Source organism: Girardinichthys multiradiatus, chromosome 23, assembly GCF_021462225.1.
Source record: "Girardinichthys multiradiatus isolate DD_20200921_A chromosome 23, DD_fGirMul_XY1, whole genome shotgun sequence".
Taxonomy (NCBI): domain Eukaryota; kingdom Metazoa; phylum Chordata; class Actinopteri; order Cyprinodontiformes; family Goodeidae; genus Girardinichthys; species Girardinichthys multiradiatus.
In genome coordinates this window covers 27,631,290-27,652,385 of record NC_061815.1, presented here as the reverse complement: position 1 = coordinate 27,652,385, position 21,096 = coordinate 27,631,290, and the positions used below count along the sequence as shown (strand labels likewise).

The following is a 21,096-nucleotide window of genomic DNA, read 5'->3' as shown; positions in this document are numbered from 1 at the left end:
TAAAGGTGAATATTGTATGTTTGACTTTATGGTAAATCAATGGCTCCTCTTCATCAATTTCTATGTATTTTTATTGATTATTAAAATATGCATTTTTACAAACATCACACTCAAAAAAGAATCACTCACATATAAAAATATGTTAAAAACAGGAAATTATACATTTTTCTTTTATATAGCTGATATGTATCATACTGCTGTTTATATGCTTGCTTCACATCTGTCATATATTTTCCTGCTTTAATATTTAATAGAAAAATATATATATATTTAAAAGATTAAAAGTAAAAATCATTGCAGTATTGTGTTCCCTTTTCCTGTGTTATGCGTCGTCTGTAGGACACCTGGGCTGATCAGCGAGACATCATCCGAACAAACTCTGTGAAGCCAAAAACACTGAAATGAGAAGAAGGAAAATTAACACAAGGGCTGAAGAAACCAAGTTGAAGTTCTCTTACCCTCGAAGTCCACCAGGCCGTCTCCATTGAGGTCGACATCCTTTATGATCTCGTTAATCTCTTTGTTGGTCACTTGTTCTCCCATTAACTTCTTCATGGCCTCACGCAGCTCTGTCAAACTGATCTGACCGTCACCATTGGAGTCAAACTGATCACAGACAAGGAGACAAATGTGACAATAAACTAAATATACTGGGGAAAAGAGTAAACATGTACTAGTTTGCATTCATGGCTACTGGATTTTCTGTTTTCCACAGCATTATTCATCGTATTCTAGCCAGCAGTGAAGTAAACTATAATGATGCCCGTTTAATGGTTTTCAAAAGACTTTGCTGGCATCACATCTATAATTTTAAACGTTTTATGTCCTGACTAATAATCATGCCAAACATTTGGAAAGGAAACTGAAATAAATAACAACTGCAATGACCTCAGTTTGTAGATAAATGTTTTGATTTTGTACAAAAAAGGATAAAACGATTAGTCATACTTATTATCCTATTCTTTGCATTGTCAGCATTAGAGAGTGAAATTTCATAAATATACAGGTCCTTCTCAAAATATTAGCATATTGTGATAAAGTTCATTATTTTCCATAATGTCATGATGAAAATTTAACATTTATATATTTTAGATTCATTGCACACTAACTGAAATATTTCAGGTCTTTTATTGTCTTAATACGGATGATATTGTCATACAGCTCATGAAAACCCAAAATTCCTATCTCACAAAATTAGCATATCATTAAAAGGGTCTCTAAACGAGCTATGAACCTAATCATCTGAATCAACGAGTTAACTCTAAACACCTGCAAAAGATTCCTGAGGCCTTTAAAACTCCCAGCCTGGTTCATCACTCAAAACCCCAATCATGGGTAAGACTGCCGACCTGACTGCTGTCCAGAAGGCCACTATTGACACCCTCTAGCAAGAGGGTAAGACACAGAAATAAATTTCTGAATGAATAGGCTGTTCCCAGAGTGCTGTATCAAGGCACCTCAGTGGGAAGTCTGTGGGAAGGAAAAAGTGTGGCAGAAAACGCTGCACAACGAGAAGAGGTGACCGGACCCTGACGAAGATTGTGGAGAAGGGCCGATTCCAGACCTTGGGGGACCTGCGGAAGCAGTGGACTGAGTCTGGAGTAGAAACATCCAGAGCCACCGTGCACAGGCGTGTGCAGGAAATGGGCTAAAGGTGCCGCATTCCCCAGGTCAAGCCACTTTTGAACCAGAAACAGCGGCTGAAGCGCCTGACCTGGGCTACAGAGAAGCAGCACTGGACTGTTGCTCAGTGGTCCAAAGTACTTTTTTCGGATGAAAGCAAATTCTGCATGTCATTCGGAAATCAAGGTGCCAGAGTCTGGAGGAAGACTGGGGAGAAGGAAATGCCAAAATGTCAGAAGTCCAGTGTCAAGTACCCACAGTCAGTGATGGTCTGGGGTGCCGTGTCAGCTGCTGGTGTTGGTCCACTGTGTTTTATCAAGGGCAGGGTCAATGCAGCTAGCTATCAGGAGATTTTGGAGCACTTCATGCTTCCATCTGTTGAAAAGCTTTATGGAGATGAAGATTTCATTTTTCAGCACAACCTGGCACCTGCTCACAGTGCCAAAACCACTGGTAAATGGTTTACTGACCATGGTATCACTGTGCTCAATTGGCCTGCCAACTCTCCTGACCTGAACCCCATAGATAATCTGTGGGATATTGTGAAGAGAACGTTGAGAGACTCAAGACCCAACACTCTGGATGAGCTAAAGGCCGCTATCGTAGCATTCTGGGCCTCCATAAGACCTCAGCAGTGCCACAGGCTGATTGCCTCCATGCCACGCCGCATTGAAGCAGTCATTTCTGCAAAAGGATTCCCGACCAAGTATTGAGTGCATAACTGTACATGATTATTTGAAGGTTGACGTTTTTTGTATTAAAAACACTTTTCTTTTATTGGTCGGATGAAATATGCTAATTTTGTGAGATAGGAATTTTGGGTTTTCATGAGCTGTATGCCAAAATCATCCATATTAAGACAATAAAAGACCTGAAATATTTCAGTTAGTGTGCAATGAATCTAAAATATATGAATGCTACATTTTCATCATGACATTATGGAAAATAATGAACTTTATCACAATATGCTAATATTTTGAGAAGGACCTGTACACAAAGGGCCTGATCTTCAACATTCCAAATAAGCAGCGCTAATTTGTTTGTGCAAAAAAAATAAATTGCATGTGCAATAAGTAGGAGTATTGCGCATGATCTACAAAGACAAAGGCCCTGATTTTCAATAGGTTTCTGTGTGCGAAACCACGTGCAAACTTCTTTGCGTGGACAAAGTTGATCTACAAACCAGGTGTAAAATCCACTGAACAGTGGGCGCAAACCTTTTAGCGTGTTTGCCTTCATGAATATGTAAAACATAAAATAATGACCCAAACGCGCAAATTTATGGGAGGAGGATATGCAAATGTAGTCCTTTACCACCTGCAATGTGATTTATTATACCTGAAATGGATTGCAGGGGACTGTTTATGCGTCTATATTTAGTGCATTGGAAATGCAGGTGCAAATTGGGATGCAAAAATGTTGGGCCATATTATTTAAGAAACAATGAGGACAGTGCCATCCACGTGGTTCGACCACCATTAAACACCTGGCGCATCCTGGGAGCACTGTGAGAGCCATGTTTTTGACTTCTCCAGTGCTTTTAAACACCAATTTAGCCTTCACTACTGTGGGAGAAGCTGTAGGATGCGGGTGTGGACAGTTGTCTTGCTGCATGGACCACTGACTACCTCAAAGATAGACCACAGTCAGTGAAGCTTCGCAGCTGTATGTCAGATGTGGTCACAGCTCAGGGACTCCTGAGAGAACTGTCCTTTTGCCTTTCTTCTCTGACAACATGGCCATCGTGTGTCCTTGAAGGGAACGATCTGAAGAAAAGGGAGGTCATCACGGACATTGTTGACGGAACCATTTGCACATCAACAAGACTAAAGAAATGGTGACTGTCTTCTGCAGGAAGGCCACTGCCACCTCACCGGTGAAGATCCAGGGCTGGAACATTGAGACTACAGCGCAATATAAGTACCTGGGTGTTCACCTCAATAATAAACTGGACTGGGCCACTGACACTAACGCCCTGTACAAGAAGGGTGGGAGTCGCACACACCTATTGAGGAGACTAAGGTCCTTTAATGTGTGTAGGGCTCTGCTCATGATGTTCTATCACACTTTGGTCGCTTCTGCAGTGTTCTACGCTGTGGTCTGCCTTAGGGAGTGGCTGCACAGCGCGGGTCAGTAGTAGACTGGAGAAGCTGCTCAGGAGGGCCAGTTCAGTTGTGGCCTGTCCACTGGACTGTACAATAGAGGTGGCGGAGAGGAGGATGTTTGCTAAACTGTCATCCATAATGAACAAGGCCTCAGGCTAAACAATCCCGCTCAAGTGAAAGAGGTTCCTACATTCTAACAGTCTAATGTTTCATTCATCAGGTATAACTGGGCCTGTCAGTTTACCCACACCTTTTCTGAAATACCCCAGCGGCTTAGGTATCACAGTATAAGACCAAGGAACTCTCCAAACAAGTCAGGATGTGGTTGTAAAAAATATCCAAAATTTTGATGTTCCCCCAGAGCATCATATCACCATCAAATCCATCATCTTCAAATGGAAAGCACATGGTACCACAACAGACCTGCCCAGAGAGGTAGCACAGAGACCAAAGGTAACCCTGAAGGAGCTGCAGAGTTCCACAGCAGAGACTGGAGTTTCTCTCTGTAGGACCACAATAAGTCATACACTCCATAGAGCTGGGCTTTATGGAAGAGTGACCAGAAAAAAACATTACTTAGGGTTAAAAATAAGAAGGCACGCTTTGAGTTTGCCAAAAGGCATGAGGGCAACACCCCAAATGTATGGAGGACGGTGCTCTGGTCAGAAGAGACTAAAATTGTCATGGTGGCCTTTTCATCCACCAAGGAAAATGTTAAGTCTGGCACCAACCCAACACATCCGATCAAGCAAAGAACACCACCCCTACAGCAAAACATGGTGGAGGCAGCATCATGCTGTGGGATGTTTTTTAGCAGCAGGGACTGGGAATCTGGTCCGAGTCAAGGGAAAGATGGATGGTACTAATAACAGGGATTTTCTTAAGCAAAACCTGTGTCAGTATGCCTGTGATTTGAGACTGGGACAGAGGTTCGCTTTCCAGCAGGACAATGACCTGAAGCATACTGCTAAGGCAACACTGGAGTGGTTTAAGGGGAAACAATTAAATGTGTTCGAATGTTCATACCTCAATCCAATTAGAATCTGTGGTTAGACTAGAAGATTGCTGTTCACAAGCAAAAACCATCCAACATGATGAAGCTGGAGCAGTTTTGCCATGAGTAATGGATAAAAACCCCAGTGGAAAGATGTGGCAAGCTCATAAAGACTTATCCAAAGCGACTTGCAGCTGTACTTGCTGCAAAAGGTGACTTTAAGGGGGTGAAGAGTTATGATGCCAAAGTCTTCTGTTATTTTTTCATATTTGTTGCTTGCTTTACAATAAACAAATGCATCTTTAAAGTTGCAGCAATGTTAATTCCAGGTTATAAGGCAACAAAACATGAAGAACACCAAGGGGGGTGAATTCTATTGCAAGTCATTGTTGTGGCTTTATTTATTTATGTTTTGAATATAACAATAATATTATATCTATGTCAACCTCTCTGAATGCGTCTCGTAGCTCTTTGACTCCTATCATGTCTGCTGTCTCCTCCAGCAACTTTGGTCCCATCAACTCCACAAAATCCTCAAAGTCCACTTTGCCTCCACCTAAAACACACAAACACACAGACATATAAAAACCACACAGTGACAGTCAGTTCTGTTCACATCCTCACTGTTACAGAAGAATCCACTGAATAAACTATAACATGTTTTTTCCCACAATGATGGTTATCTAATGAAAGGTGCCCTTCTGCCTGCCACTAATTAAAATAATAAATTGCAGTGCAGTCCCCACACAACGCATGTAAGCTAGTCTCCTTATTCTGAGCAGCATGCAGGGGATGGCTACGCAGCACATGAAGACATCGAATTCTTTCTGCATATACACAAAAAAACTGTAAAAATCTTGTTCATTGTACATCTGACTGATAAGTTATTTTTTTTATTTTGTGCTGGTCTTCTCTCCTTTCTAATGCTGCCCTGTGACTCGTGTCAAAACCCACATTTGGTCTGATATTTATTTCATTTTTCTCTGATCAGAATTACGTTTTTAGGCCACGACTTTACTCACAGATCTGCTGGCTCAGTTCAATGAGCTCCATCTCTGTGGGCATGTATCCCATAGTCCTCATGCACTCCCCTAGATCTCTGTGACTGATGTAGCCCTTCTTTTTCTTGTCAAACTCCACAAATGCCACACGCAGCTCTGATAAAAAAAAAAAAAGGAAAACAAATCTTATAACTTGTAAAAATTTAAATGGGTAGAGGTTCAGCATGATTTGCTATTGTCTTACCTTCAAGCTCCTCTGGTCTCAGCTCTCTGTCCTGTTGGAAAACAGAGATTCAGGAACTGATTCATTTCTGCACTGAAAGTTTATTTGGTGAAGCACAGAGAGAAAACCACATCTTTTAAACGTTCACACACAAAATCTAAATCTCAGACCATAAGGGCACACTAAACAGAGATGAAATGAAATTTAACACAACAAAATATGCTTTTATGTATTATGATTGGAAAATTCACAGATATAATTTGCAAAAATGATATCTGTGACTTCACTGACTCCTGCGACTCTAGAATGAATACCTTTCGTTGTAAATACAGCAGTGAGTCTTTGTATATTCTAGAGACTAAACTTTTGCCCCAATTTTCTTTACAAAATAACTCACACTCAATCTTTTTTGGTGGTCAGTGTCAAGTCCGCCTCAGATTACCTATTGGATTTAGGTCTGGACTTTGACTTGACCATTCGGTATGTTTGGGGTTGTCCCAAAAGCATGATGCTGCCACTACCATGTTTTACTAAGGAGATAGTGTGTTCAGGGTGATTACAAATTAGGTATCTTCTGAAATCAGTTGGTTGCACTGAATTTTAATCACGGTCATTAGAGCAAAGCTTGCTGAATACAGTCACATGCTACTCTTTTCATCGTTTTATTTGTAACAAAATTTTAAAACCATATATGGTTTTGGGATGCACTTCGACACAGTTTTTAGCAGTGCTGGTCCTTAGGGAAAGAAGGTCTTTGTCTCCAATCCTGATCAAGGACTTACTTCACGTAGTTTGCATGTTGTCCCCATGCATGCACAGGTTTTCTCTAGGGTCTCCAATTTCACTTTAAAAGTCCACAAACATGACTGTCAGGTTATATGGTCTCTCTAAATTGCCCTGAGGTGTGAGTGTGCATAGATAGTAGTTTGTCCTGTGTGTCTCTATGTTGCCCTATGATGCACTGGCACCTCTAATCCAAAGACCACTGGAGGTAGAACAACAGCCACCCCCACCCCCCATCACGACCCAACAAGGACAGAAAACGGATGGATGGATCAGTTTATTGCTAGGTTTATATCCAGATCATTTAGAAAGTTTTTGCTCTCTCACTCAGACCTAATTTGTTTTATCGCCCACTTGTCTCAGTTGGAAACTGACACATTTCCTGTGCCAGGTTTTAAAGGACAAAGCCAGTCGATAATTTTCCATTGAAGCCAGTAATCAATCCCTCTGAGCACGTGCTGTGCTGGGGGTTCTGATTGTCTGACCCAGGGATGTGTGATGAAGGGAAGAGGGTGATGGATGGCCCAGATGTGGGGATAAAAACCAACTGGCCCAAGTGGAAAGGTTTAGTGAGGAGGACACAGAGCTGTCTGTTACATACAAGTGTCTGAACAAAGCCCTCTTTAAGGAAGATGCAGGCTGGGCCAACAATGTTGTGCAGCACTTTGTAGTTCTTCATCAGCGCCCTGAAGGAATCCTTGAATGTCTTATCCTGATTCTCCTCTTCCTCTTCTGCCTCCTGGTGCACACCCTGGTGGCCCCTCGGCCTACCCTGCAGGGTCCCATGCATGGCTTTCTTATAAAGACACACCGGACTGTTAGATCACAGCTCTCACTGTCACATGAACCTGATTTATCTCTTCAAAATGACCACAATTTGAACTCATGTTTCATAACATGCAGACATTAGCCCAAAGGGGACTTTAAGCCTGAATTACATAAGATCCTTATTATTTGACAGAAAGCCTCACTCACACCTACACCAGGCTTTATTCTGTGAATTCTGTCAAAGACCAGCTCAACCTGTCTTTTTGTCTCCGTCGTGCTGCAGTGTCATTCTGCAGAAATTCTGCTAGCCAATAACTCTGTCTTCGTCCACAGTACTGTGACAAAAAAGTGCTTTTTGATTTTTTTGTCACATGTAGACAACAACTTTTTAAAACCTTAGGAATTTCATCATGACAACCATAAGAGGAAACAATTATTTTTAGGTAATTTTAAACTATTTGTGCTGCAGACTGATGTGGATACTAAAAACAAAAACAGGATATCATCCTCAAAAATGAATAATATGGAACAAAGGGTTTTCTTTTAATGGCTTTTAATGTTTCTGCTTCAAAAACTGCTTTTGATTTAAACAGAAACAACCCAACAACTTTAAACAATCCATGCAACTTCAAATATGCAAGGGATTTTGCAGATAACAACACACTTGCAGGCCTTGAAGATGCTTTTCAAGGAAACAAGGATCCAGCAAGAGGAAAAACCAGCTGGAAACAGTGTGAGCACAGTGTGCACATAATCATGTTTTTATCTCAAAATGGTAAATTTAACACAATGTGTTTTAACGTCTTGTAAGAAACCCCAAATGTAAATATGTCGAATTTAAATGTCTTCAAATGTAAAGAGATGTCTTAAAACTTATTTGAAAAAAAGAAAAAAAAACAATATGATGTAAGTCTCAATATGGAAAGACACATTTGAAGAGAAAGAAAGTATCAGCATCCTTTCTTACTATTCAATTCTAATATGAGAAATGTGCTAATCCGGTTTTCAAAGACCAGAAGAAGCACAACAATGCAACTGTTTTATTTTTTTACTCATGGTTACAAGAACCAATCCATATCATATAAATAAATACAACAATTTTATTAATTATACTTTCTGGAATGTTACATTAAATTTTAAAAGTGTTAAATTGTGTAGTTCTGTGTTACATCTCCAATTTACAGTTTCCTCCCTGACAGAAAAGCAGAAAAAGTCTGGAGATATGATTTTATTTCCTCTTTGAAGCAGACCATGTTTCCTAAAGCACTGCACAAATAAAAAAAAAAAAATGATTGAAAATAAATACATTTAAATTTTGCAACTAAAAAGAACACTATTTAAAAAATCTGTATCGAAAGTGAACAAAGTTTCCTACCATCCTCAGTTTGACTTTCATAGACGGTTTTGTGCAGTTTCCCATCACCAAAACTCTTCAGATTAAAAACGTTCCCCTTTCTCTCCTTTGTTATTTTTCTCATTTATTTGCACAGATAAAATACATGCATGAGCCACCCCGTCAGACAATAAAAAACTAACCCAGTTAAACAAGCCTTACACTGACTGCAGTTGTCTCTGCAGATGCAGCATCCCTCTCTTCCTCCTCCCACAAGGCTTTTAATCCACCCATCAAACCATCCCTTCTCTTTTTTCCTTTCTCTATCGCTTCATCATTCACATGCTGCACCATGATTCAAATGACTTAAGTGAGAACAGTTTAAGAGGAAGAATTAAGAAGCTACAATCGGACAGGCGTTAATCTCCATGTCTGATTAAAACGGCAAGGAAAAGGGAACGGAGAACAAGGAAAAAAAGAGGCAGAGCTGTACAGATGTCATGCTTTTGAAATTATGTGCACCATGTGCTTGTATAAGGCAAGCTTGTTAAGTTGAGTTTAAACAAACTTTGCTTGATTTGACTTGAACTATAATGAAATATGATTTAAAGGTATGTAAAGGTTATTGAGAAGGAACCGAAATCATGTGAAGACATGTAGCATGAAAACTCAGCTTTCTTCTTTTAAATTAGTACATTTATGGAGGTAATGTAGTGGGGCAGTGGAAATTTGTTAAAAAGTAAAGTACGTTTATTATATTATTTATATATTGAGCGAGTTTGCATAGAAAATGTCTCACTCACATTAAGAACCTGAACAAATGTCAGCTGCCATTGAAAAAATTAACAAAAGTAAAACAAACGATCTTTACCCAACCACAGTGAGTTGGTTGAAACAATTTAAAACCTAAAAATATGACTGGGAGAATAAACTAGTTAGTGCAATAAGTAACAGAAACCAGTAGATGTCACTGCAGCTGTTAAAGAGAATATTTGAGAAGGTAAAATAAATAAATTGGTCTGAACCTACTGACAGAAGTAATACAAAACACTTTGAATATAGTAAACAAAGAGCCTGTAATTATATGCCTTGAACCTTTACACATTTTAACACATTGCAATTTCAAACCTTAAAGTTTGTCATTGTGAAAATCAAAAAGTGTAGCATGTATTTGTAGTTAGCTTCCTGGATCAATAATTTGCAAAACAAACATTTACTGCAGTCCTAGCTGTATTCTTTGGGTTTTCTGGAGACTGAAATTGTTGCCAGTTCTTCTTTGCAAAGTAGTTCAACCTCAGTATTTAGCTCTTAATATCTTACCTATTTACTCTGACCGATTCCCTGTTCCTACCGAAGAAAATCCTCCCCACAGCATGATCCTGCCAGCACTGTGTGTCAGTGTGAAGATGCTGTGTTCAGGGTGGTGTACAGTGTTAGTTAAATTTAGTTTTAGTTTAGTTTGGGTGATCTGGTCTACTTCTTTCACATGTTTGCTTTGTTACCTGTATGGACTGTGGCACAACTGTTTTCTTCTTGACTCTCTTTCACGAAGGCCTAACTTCTGGAGTGCAAGACGAGTTATCCTGTCAACATATTCTTCTATCTGAGCTGTGGATGTCTGCAGCTCCTCCAGAGTTACCATTGGCCTCTTGGTTACTCCCATAATTAAAGCTCCACTTGCCAATCCTTTCACTCTAGGTGGACAGACTAGTCTTGGTAGGTTTATATATTCTGTTTTCAGATGATGGATTGAACAGTACTCCACAAAATGTTAAAAGGTTTTAATATTGTTTTATAACTTAACCCTGGTTTAAACCTTTAACCTGGTCTGTCTGCTGTGTTCCTGGGTCTTCATAGTGCTGTTTGTCCACTAATTTTCTCAAACACACCTCTGAAGCTTTTCTATAACAGCTAGATATAAATTAAATTACACACAGGAAGACCATTTTCCCTAATTAGATGACAAAGCAGTTGGTTGCACTGAAATTTATTGGGGGGTGTTAGAGTAAAGGGGGCTGAATACAAATCTGCACCAAAGGATTTGGGTCTTTTCAACCATTTCTCATTTTTCTTCCATTTCACATATTCACACTACTTTGTCACATAAAGTAAATACCTGTGGTTTAGTTATGTGTGTAAACGTGCATGTCTGTAAAGACACTATTAATGTTGAACCATGTGAGTGGGTTCTGAACACTATCATCTAAAAGAGTTCCTTTACTAAATCTTGCTTTTTTAGACAGAACACATTCAAATTAATTCTCCATGTTTTATAACAGCAATAGAAAATACTCTGTATTCAGTTTTTCATCTTGTTGTTGTACAATTGGTAATAAGGGAACTGTTGTTCCACAAAGCATTTTTTCGCCCACCAATCCTGCTTGTCTATACAGCACATTGGATTTTTCTTAAGTACATGTAAATTATTCCAGACAGAATACAACACCAACAGCTCCAAATGAAGATCCACAGCACCTCTAGCCAGATTAATTACCACACTGGTTTCTCTCCTCCTGGTTTCATTAATCAGTCTACCCGAACCTCTCTGTAGGTGTGTTTATTTATGTCTCTGGCTTTGTGTGTTGATTACACTTCGGGTGCTTGATTCAGCGCATTAGCTCTGATGGTCACGTCAGCAGCAGCTGGGTCCCAGAACGATAGTTTGACAAGGTATCATGTGCTCTGAAGTAACACAACTCTGTCCTTTGTTTTGTCCTAAATATACCGCTGTGTGTGTGTGTGTTTCTGTGTGTGTGTGTGTGTTCCTGTCTTGGCATCACAGTGAGAACCATTTTCCCAATTTCACCATCAAATTGAGGACCGTTTGTACCAAAGTGAGGACATTTTGCTGGTCCTCACGACCTATTTTGCTAACGGTTAGGTTTAGGACTAAGGTGTGAATTGACTTTAGGTTAAGGTTAGGGTTAGGCATGCACTGGTAATAGTTAGGTTTAGGGTTATTGTCAGAGTTAAGGCATAGAAAGGGTTGAAAATGACTGAAAATCAATGGAAGTCAATGGGAGTCAACACATGGTCCTCACTACATATAGCAAAACAAGTGTGTGTGTGTGTGTGTGTGTGTGTGTGTGTGTGTGTGTGTGTGTGTGTGTGTGTTCGGGGGGATACATCTAACACCTGATCTGGTATTGGATGTACCTCAGCTAATTTCAAGCAAGGTCAGCCAACAAGGAGAAAAAACATTTAAAAAAAAGAAGGAAGAAAGGAAGGAGGGAAGGTCTGTATGCAAATACACTTTGAAAATCCACTGCAGGCAACCACCAAACACAGATCATCGTTCCATGCCTCCTGGTGCTTCTCCTGCTCTTACAGTCCTACCTAGGTGGAATCTTTTCCTATACTCTCCTACCTACTTGTACAAGTGGATTAAATAGTTTTAGGTGGCTCTCAACTAAGGATAACTTCCAAAAATGTCACTATTCAAATCAACACAAAATCCCTCTCTAAGACAGTCTTATAGTTCCTCCAACATATCCCTATTCTGACGTTTTAAAGCCTTTCAAATGGTTTAAATTAATGGAGTAATGTAAAACCTGTTTTTATTGAGATATCTCTCTTTAAAAAGAAGATGAGTTTGCACCAGCCATCTGCTTCCCTTCGTTTCATTATGTGGGGGCCGAGGGTCTGTGGTTGCTGAACCTAAGCTTTCATGTGATAACGTGCTGACTGATCCAATCTTCGGCTTCGCTCTGTTCTCTTCTCTCCAGACTTCTCTCTCCCACTCGCTCAGCAGATTTTTTTCTTTTTTTGGATCACTTACATCACCACTCACATCACATATTTACTTGCCTAATACACCAACTTCCTGCTGCTAACCTCATCGTCAGCCCTCAGAGTTTTTCTGACACGATCAGGTGCATGTGACTCCATCTTCACGGATGAGGATAAATGACTAAGGACGGTGAGCTCAGGGCAGCGGCAGAGGAAGAGTTTGACTTCAGCTTGGTTTATTTGCACACACTTTCCCTCACTTTAGTGGTTTGACCAAGCGCTGACAGATGCCTGCCGTATTCCTGCGTCTCCTGTTGCACCTTTGACCATCTGAGTAATGGGATGTGATGTGATACTGAGCTTAAGACGACACCAGAGACAATGAGCTCATCAGATCTCAAAATAGCTGTATCTGTTACAGATTACACTTTTCTAATGGTCCCCAACGTTAGGGAGCTTAAATTATCTCTGTCAGCATCCTTTGCTTCAGTTCTGCTTGTTAGTGCATCCCAACATTTCTACATGAGTCTTTGGGGTTAAATAAGACGTTTGTTTTGTTGTGGCTTTGAAAACATCTGCGTGGTGGGATCAGAGGTCAGAACCAAACTTGGGTAGTGTTGGGTTTAAAACTTTAACTGGAGGTGTTGGGTTTCAATCAAGTTAAAGACTAGACATTAGATAAGCTGAAGACCTTGATGCAGGAGTGACACAATACAATACACACAGAACCACACTTAAGCAATCACAACTTCACAGAAACACACACTGATGGTTTCCAGCCCTACCTGTCCAAACACAGAGTTTACTATGGGCAACAGGTCTGCAGGCTCTTCCTCTGCCTCTTTCTCCTTGTTACCCCTGTGAGGTCCCTCCAACATATCCTCCAGCTGTTCCTCCAGGGCCTCGCTGTCCTCAGCTGCCTCTGCCGCCATCGTGCGGGGTAGCTGTCTGGACTTCTGACTCTGCGGAGGCAGATGGGTCATACCCTGACCCTCCGCAACAAGCATTCCCTGCTCGATGCTTCTCCTTTTCTGCCTCTCCATCTTCCTCTTGATAGCAGCCTGCACCTGAGTGGGGTTAAGCAAACAATATGTTCAAACATTTTATTTTCTCTGGTTGCAAACTCAAGGTGATATTTTCATTCAATTCACAGGAAAGTAGCTGGCTTAAAGCAGATCATTTTGTTGATGTTTTGCAGGATTGTTTCAGAGATAGATTATTCTTCAGAAAAAACTCAAACTGAAATATGTGTCCTTCAAGCTGACAGATAAAGAACATTAATCTGAACTAGATTTACACAAACAATAAAAGCTTGGCTGAACATAAAGAGTTTGACTGCACTAAGTAACAAGAATATAAATAGCATCAGTGAAAGAAATAGGAAAGAGAATAACTATGAAAAGGCAAAACTTAAACAGAGAAGAAGGCACAAATTAAATCATATCAAAACATGCACCTAAAAAACACAAAGCAAAATAATATTTGAAACCCTGTGGCAGTTATCGGCTCTTCAAGGGGTTTATTTCCAGGCTAACACTTTAAAAGTGTCCTCATTCAAATTAAGTTTATGTCAAACCTGCAACAATTTCAAGCTCAATACATTACTTAACATTTACTCTGCAAAAATGTTCATCTTTCCACTAAATTAACTTAAAGGTTCACTGAATTCAGAATCTCTTTAAGGAAGAAAAACCATCATAAAATCACACAGAGCTAATAAATGAGAAGGCATTGTCTGCTTTATGTAAATCTGTTATCTAGTTTATATAAAAAGCCGATCCCTCCATACAGACCTGCTTTGCGCTCCTCTCCGGTGGTGTGCTCATCGCTCCAGCACCGCCTCCTCCGGCGGACGGCTCTCGAATGAGCATGAACATCTCGCTGTGACAGGCTCAGACACCTCTCTCTTTCCTCCCCCTCCCTCGCCTTCTCTCTTCCCTTCACTCCTCTCTTCTACACTACTTCTGCTTGATTTTACTTCAGTTCGCTTTAAAAACAAATCCCAAAATTTCTGCTAAAAGATACTGGACTGGTCAGAGTGTGGTTTAATAAAATGTTCCAGCATTTTCTACCTTCAAAGCAGATAACAATTGAAGCATAAATAAAACCAGACAAAAAAATAGACCTCAATTCTTCCTTTCTTCTGTGGTCAACTCCTTGTGGTTCCCCTGCCTGTTTCCCTGATGCTTCTGTTCATATCTGCCTTCTGGAGTGCTCAGGTGAGGAGGTTTTATTATCATCAGTTGTCTTGCTCTGGGATTGAGTTCCTACACCTTTGCCCCTGATGGCTATCTCCTGATCCTTTAGGTGACACTCTATACCTCCTGAACTTTACCTTCCTTGTGTTATCTACGTCTAACATGTCAACCTCTGTCTCTCCTTCCCTTCCTTTTCCTTTTTTCCACATTTTCTCCTTCATCAGAGGTAAGCAGCACTCTTATCCTGCCATCAGAGTAGATGCTTCTGTCCTTTTCGCCTTCTTTTACATCTTTATCTGTTCTGATCACTTCCTGTAATCCTCTCCACGCCACTCCTTCCAAGTCCTTTCTGTTGTAATACAAATGGGATTCTTGTTTTTATTTTTGCCCATTCATTCGGTGACAGAAGGAATAAAGGGATACAACAACCTCAGCTGCTGTGCAATGATGAAAAGCTTGCTTTTAGATGAAACGCATCACCTCTGCATTGCTCCTGCATGTATAATCCCATCCATCGAGCATGGCTGAGCTCACACGCACACACAGGTAGACATGTCAGGAATGACCTCTATTTTTAGCCAAGCGCTCACACAGCCATGTAAACATATTATTGTGCTTTTTGGAGCCTCCTGGAGAGCTGTGAATAGCTTTGTATTGTTTGTCCAAAAGGAACTAATTCCCCTAAAAGCATCAGGTTTCTATAAATAAAATGTCCCATTAATTTCTCCATCCTCGTTGGTGTTTGTTCCACAGCTCAGATCTAACTTTTTGTCCCCATTTTACCCTCAGACATCACTTTTTGTTAACCTGCACTAAACACTGATAATGTATTGCTCTCCAGTTCCTGATGAGGTTTCCATGGATCTTTCAACTGACTCCTTGTCCCTTCTCAGCCCCCTTCCTCATTGGTTATTGATAAAAGGGTCAGAGACAAAATCCAACGAAAAGAGATCTATTTCCTGACTGAGGCTTTAAATAGTGGGTTGTATTTTAGGAGCAGATCAGTGGAGAAAAAGTGAAATGGCTTTTTGTTTTTTGTTTTTTTTTTCTTCCTATTTTTAGCCTTTGTTCATCTGAATCTGCAACAAAACTGCTCTCAGACAAAATGAAAGTGGACCAGCAGCTAGGCAGTAATTTAGAGGTGAAGGGTTGTGTTTCTGCCTATTATAATATCTTGTTGCACATCAGGGCACTATGGTTAATGTATAGGCCGATGGCACAGATAAGTTTTATTTACGTCAGACTCTCATTCTCATTACTTATTTCTCTGTAACAGTAGTCACAGATACCTGATTTTCTCATCTGGCACAAACACACTGATTAACCTTGCTTAAGTAGATGGTAAAAATGGAACAAGTTGGTATCTGTGACAAGTAAACAGCAACACAGCCTGGCCACAGCCAGAATACAGCCAGGACACAGCCAGTTGTGCCATATTTTTTTTACTTTCAGATGGTGGATTGAACAGTGCTGCATGAGATGTTTAAAGCTCGGGGTGTTGTTTTATCACCTAACATTGCTTTAAACGTTTCTACAACAAAATATGGCTGTTTGTTCACTAAGGTTCTCCAACAAACCTTTGAGGTCTTCTCACAATGGACTGAACTTATATAGTGCCTTTCCAGTCATACAGACCACTCAAAGCGCTGTACACTAGCGCCCCATTCACCCAATCACACTCACTAATGCTCACACATTCATACACCAATACGCAGATTGGTAGGCAACTTTAGGTTAAGTACCTTGCTCAGGGGCACATCGACATATGGCAGGAGGAAGCTGGAATCAAACTCACAACCTTCTGATTGTAAGTCGCCAAAGTCGAACACCTTGGTTAATTAAACAAAGATGAGAATTATCTTTTAATTAGATGACAGGCACATTTTGATTACACAAAATTTTACTTAGAGGTGTAAAGGGGGCAGAATACACAGAGTGGACAATCAAATACTACCAATCACAACCATCAAATCAAAATAATAAGAACTGCTTAAAGTTCAGACAGCAAGCTGACAAAATATATTGTCGGGTTCCGACATTTTTGATATTGCAGCTGAGGGTGCAGAGTTGCAAGTTGATGACGTAACCCCTACTGTCCCAATTCTCCAATTTTGCACGCTTGTAACCTGCGCACCTCAAACCCTACATGTACTTTTACAAAGTACACAGTTCATAGAGCCAAGATCATTAAAGGCAGCAACTACAGAAGGACTTTGTGGAGCATGGTGCAATTTCTCTCTCATTTTCTTCTGCTGCAGAAGAGGTCAGACTCTGAGTTAAGTTAAAAAGACAAAAACTTTAACTTTGAAAAATGTCCTATCTTAATTTAAAATTAAATAAAAATAAAAATGGCTGGTTTCCTGTGAAAGGGAAAAAATGAGACAATGGTTACTAACGTGTTATGTGCACCGCACATAACCGCAATTGTGAAAGGGCAATGTGTTATGTGTGTGCCCAGACAGCATCTTGTCATCTGATGACAGGGAGCTAAAGATGGAGAGGCAGAAAAGAAAGATCTTGGGGGCACAAAACAGAAAACGGAGGAGTAAGAGGGATAAAGACTTAGGGATGAAAGAAAAAGCTTTTCAAAGTGGTTGAAAGACAGTAGGTCAGTTCAGGTTAGCTAAAACTAGTGCTAGTAAAATGACAAGTTACTGATGTTTGGCAACTCTGTACCTTACAATTTAACAGATCATGACAAGAAAAATAAAGGAACTTGTTTGTGGTTATTTAGTTGCTTAGACAGTAATCATTTGTTTTAATGGATGTTGAATCATAAAACAGATAAATCATAGGACCTGGGAGTGATATACTTGAGTTTAAATGTCTGCACTGAGATATAAGACTAAGGTGCTGCTGTGATGTATCTGACAAGTCTGCTCAGATGCAGCGTCCAATCAGTAATGGATATCCAACCATTTAAAATAAAAAAATTCAATTTTTGAGTGTGGTTTGACTACAGTATTTTTCATGTAATTTAGCTGTCAGGAAGAAGAGAAGAGAGAAACAATGAGGACAGACAGGAAAAGGCGACAGGTTGGTTTACTATTTGGTGGAAGTTTAAGAACAGCCACTTAATACCAAGTGATTAATTTTTTAATATTATTTATATAGAAAGACTTGTGATTTTAATTAAAGCTATTAAATAATGCTTGTTAGACCACATTACTTAGCAGAGAAGAACATTGGCAAGTATTTCTACCATGCCTCTGAGGGTTGTTTCTACAGAGGGTAACTTAATAAACTGAAGTTAATGAAAACATACCTTCGTTCCAGTATGAACAATGATCGCTGAAACCAGTTAACAGTGATCTTTATTGAAAGCGGTGTGGAACGGTCTATGTTATTTGATGCCATTCTTGACAAATGGGCGACTGCAAAAGGCACGACATGTAAGAATTTAGTTTTAACATTCTTTTACAAGTACAAGCTGTTGTTCAGATGTCATATTTTCACTACAGAGAATGTATTGAGCACTGGGTGCCGCTGCTGTTACATGGTATTACTTATTTTTGATTGAGTTGATTAATTCCTATGATACGTAACATAAAATAAAAATCTTTAATAGTCTTGTATATTGTAAGTCCATAAGATTTATACACGTAAACAAAAAAACAAAGTCTGGCTTTGGGGGGCCTGTAGTATACCCCTCAGAAAGTAGGTGGTTGTGCCCCTAATAAAAGGGGTATAGTGGTTGTTGATATTGGGTCTTATGTAATGTTTATCATTGTAAGTTTTTGATTTTTTTTTTTTTTTTTTTTAACAATTGTAGAATTTGTTTTACATTGAAATAAAATTTTCTTAAGCAACAATTTTTATGTGTGCTATATTTATATTATATACTAATATTTAAAGCTATATTATGAACGTGAACAGGTGGCCACATTGTGTGACTCTAGTTACTGTACTGGGCCAGGTCTGGGCCAATAAACCTAATTAAATAAGAATGCTGGATCTGTGCCACACCTGGTCCAAATGAAGTAGCTTTGTAGCATTGCCCACCTCCCTCATCTGTTTCAGAATCTGCAATCCAGACTCAGCACCAGTTTCGGGCTGTTGTGAAAAAAAAAAAAAAGTCTCACGCCGGTTTTATAGGTTCGGGCCTGATGCTCTATATTTGGCCAGGAGCCACATACTTATGTCTGTCAGGGTATATGCTTGTTAACTCATAAACAGCCTCTGCTTTGAGCTGACTCCAGCCACCTGTGCTGCATGTCTTCCCCCTCTCTTTATTTCAGTTTTATAAAATGTCATTTCACAACACATGTATCAAGGCACTTTTTTACAGAGATGAGTAATGGAACCGGGACTGGTGACACCAAACCGTACGGGAGAGATGAAGGGGTACGTTTACTCAGAGGAACGAATGAGAAACAGTAGTTGAATGATGTTAGTTATGCTTACTGGAGATGGAGTTGAGTTCAGTCAAGGGAGAATAATGTGGAGCCTGGGAGAACAGTTAATGCAGCTGCTGAGTCTACGATTCAGTCCAAGGAGGTGGTGAGTTCTCTGGAGAAAATTCAGGTGAGGTCTTTGCAGTTTGATTCTTATGCGTTTTACCTGGTGAGGTTTCTGGAAGCTGTATGTGGAGGTAATGGAGGAAGGCTTTGAACCGTCAGCTGGTACTTGAGCCAGGTAGGTTTCTTTGGAGGTTTGGAAGCTCAGACTAAGGCAGAATCCAGAGCTGAGAACTTGAGCCAGAGCTAGTGATGTCAAAATGAGGCTTTTACAAGCATAGAATCATTTTGAACCATTGTGTCATAAAGTGGTTCACTACCTGAAGCTTCATTCAATTCCCTTGGGTGAAATCTACTGGTAGTAGCAATTGTTGCACCAAAGGAAGCCCCACAAATGTGGGAAGAGAAAAAGCACATTACATATTATATTTTCAATGACATCAATGTGGCATGACATTGTGCTTTACCTGTGGAAGCTTCAGCAGGTGCTGGCTATGGATGTAGATGGTTCTGGTGCCGTTTCTTTCATTAAGGCCGCACATTCCCCTTTTAGGCGTTTCACCGCAGTGTCACAATTGTTGGGACTGAAATCCAAGGGTTTTAAATCTCAAATCCAGCAATGTAGCCATGGAGTTGAGACTTGTCATCTCTACATCAGATAGCTTCTCCATCATTATTCTGTTTAAATTTTGTCCCAGTTGTTTGGGCATATCACTTGTAGCTCCGCTTAGCAATTGATTCAGTGTGTGCTTCAACATACGCATTAGTGGAACTACTTTGGAGCCTGATACTCTTCACTCTTGGGAGAGCTCCACAGTCACTGCCTGAAACTGTGAGAACATAGTGATGCACTGAGCCGTTGCCTCATATTCATTGGCGGTTAAAGGAGCCAAATCTGTAGCCAGAACTGCTGCTTCGCTCGGATCATAAATGTGCTGTAGCATTTCAAAAGTCCTATTCCACCTAGTTTCCATTTCCTGCATCAATTTCATTACAGGGCGGCCCATTTTCACCTGCTGAAGGCGCTCCTTGGATGTGGTGCTGCTTTTAAAATATGTGACAATCCGCTGCACTCTTGAGCAGATGTCATCGAGCCCAGGAGTCGCAGCAATGGATTTTTTCACCATCAGGTTGAGTGCATGGGCTATGCAGATAGCATGCCCAACTTTTAGTATTCTGGCAGTGGCTATCATGTTTTAGGCTACAGCCATCACCAAGCATCTCACCTTTCCACCAATTCCCCATTCCTCTATCAGCTCCTGCACAACAGCTGCAATATTTTCAGCTGTGTGGCTACTGGGGAAAGGATGGAGTCCCAGCAGAGTTATAGCCAACTGTTCATTAGCACCAACAAATGGCAGGTAACAGCTAGATATGCATCCATGTTAATGTCCACATATCTGCTGTGAGACTGACGCTGGTCAGCAACTCATCCTTTGCCTTTTCCTCCACATACCTCTTCTCCACCATGGTCTTAACTGTATTCCTGCTTGGAATGGTGTATGTAGGATCTAGTTTTGCCACAAATGCCCTGAATCCAGGATCATCCAACACACTGAAAGGCTGGGAGTCCTTCACTATGAAGTCCACAAGAGGTTCATCAAGCTCTTCCTTCCTGGATCCTACAATAAATAAAGAAAACTTCAATTTAACTGTCATTCTTTCTAATTCTGCATGTATATCTATGTTATGCTGACCTTGATTGATGGCACGAGGCTGAGTGTTCGGCTCTATAATGCCTCAGCATTGATGACGTATTATTATAAGTCAGCAGCTGCGGGCAAAGCAAACAGCACCTGTAAAACCAAGATAACAACCCTTTACAGCACCTCTTGCATTACATGATACCATGGCTATAACACTACTGCATAGTATAGGCTTT

The 21,096-nt window shown here is 40.2% G+C and overlaps 1 protein-coding gene and 1 long non-coding RNA gene across 4 annotated transcripts; both read right to left on the bottom strand.

Annotated features, from left to right (window-relative positions):
• Positions 1-53: 53 nt before the first annotated feature.
• On the bottom strand, positions 54-15,214 carry cabp2b (calcium binding protein 2b). 3 transcript variants are annotated; one of them, XM_047354184.1, is made up of 8 exons: positions 14,685-15,214; positions 14,353-14,570; positions 13,345-13,626; positions 5,968-5,998; positions 5,745-5,879; positions 5,169-5,278; positions 459-606; positions 54-379 (listed from the first exon to the last, which is right to left on the bottom strand). In XM_047354184.1, exons 2-8 carry the CDS (start codon positions 14,434-14,436, stop codon positions 354-356), a joined length of 816 nt encoding a protein of 271 aa, XP_047210140.1. In that variant the 5' UTR covers positions 14,437-14,570; positions 14,685-15,214; the 3' UTR covers positions 54-353. The 3 variants fall into 3 exon arrangements, with proteins under 3 accessions (XP_047210140.1, XP_047210139.1, XP_047210141.1); XM_047354183.1 differs by having other exon boundaries at positions 14,353-15,214; XM_047354185.1 differs by lacking the exons at positions 13,345-13,626; positions 14,353-14,570; positions 14,685-15,214 and adding an exon at positions 8,873-9,019.
• Positions 15,215-16,697: 1,483 nt separating this feature from the next.
• Positions 16,698-20,963, bottom strand: LOC124860687. The gene is made up of 2 exons (XR_007036414.1): positions 19,162-20,963; positions 16,698-18,131 (listed from the first exon to the last, which is right to left on the bottom strand). It is a non-coding gene; the product is annotated as an uncharacterized LOC124860687 (long non-coding RNA).
• Positions 20,964-21,096: the final 133 nt, after the last annotated feature.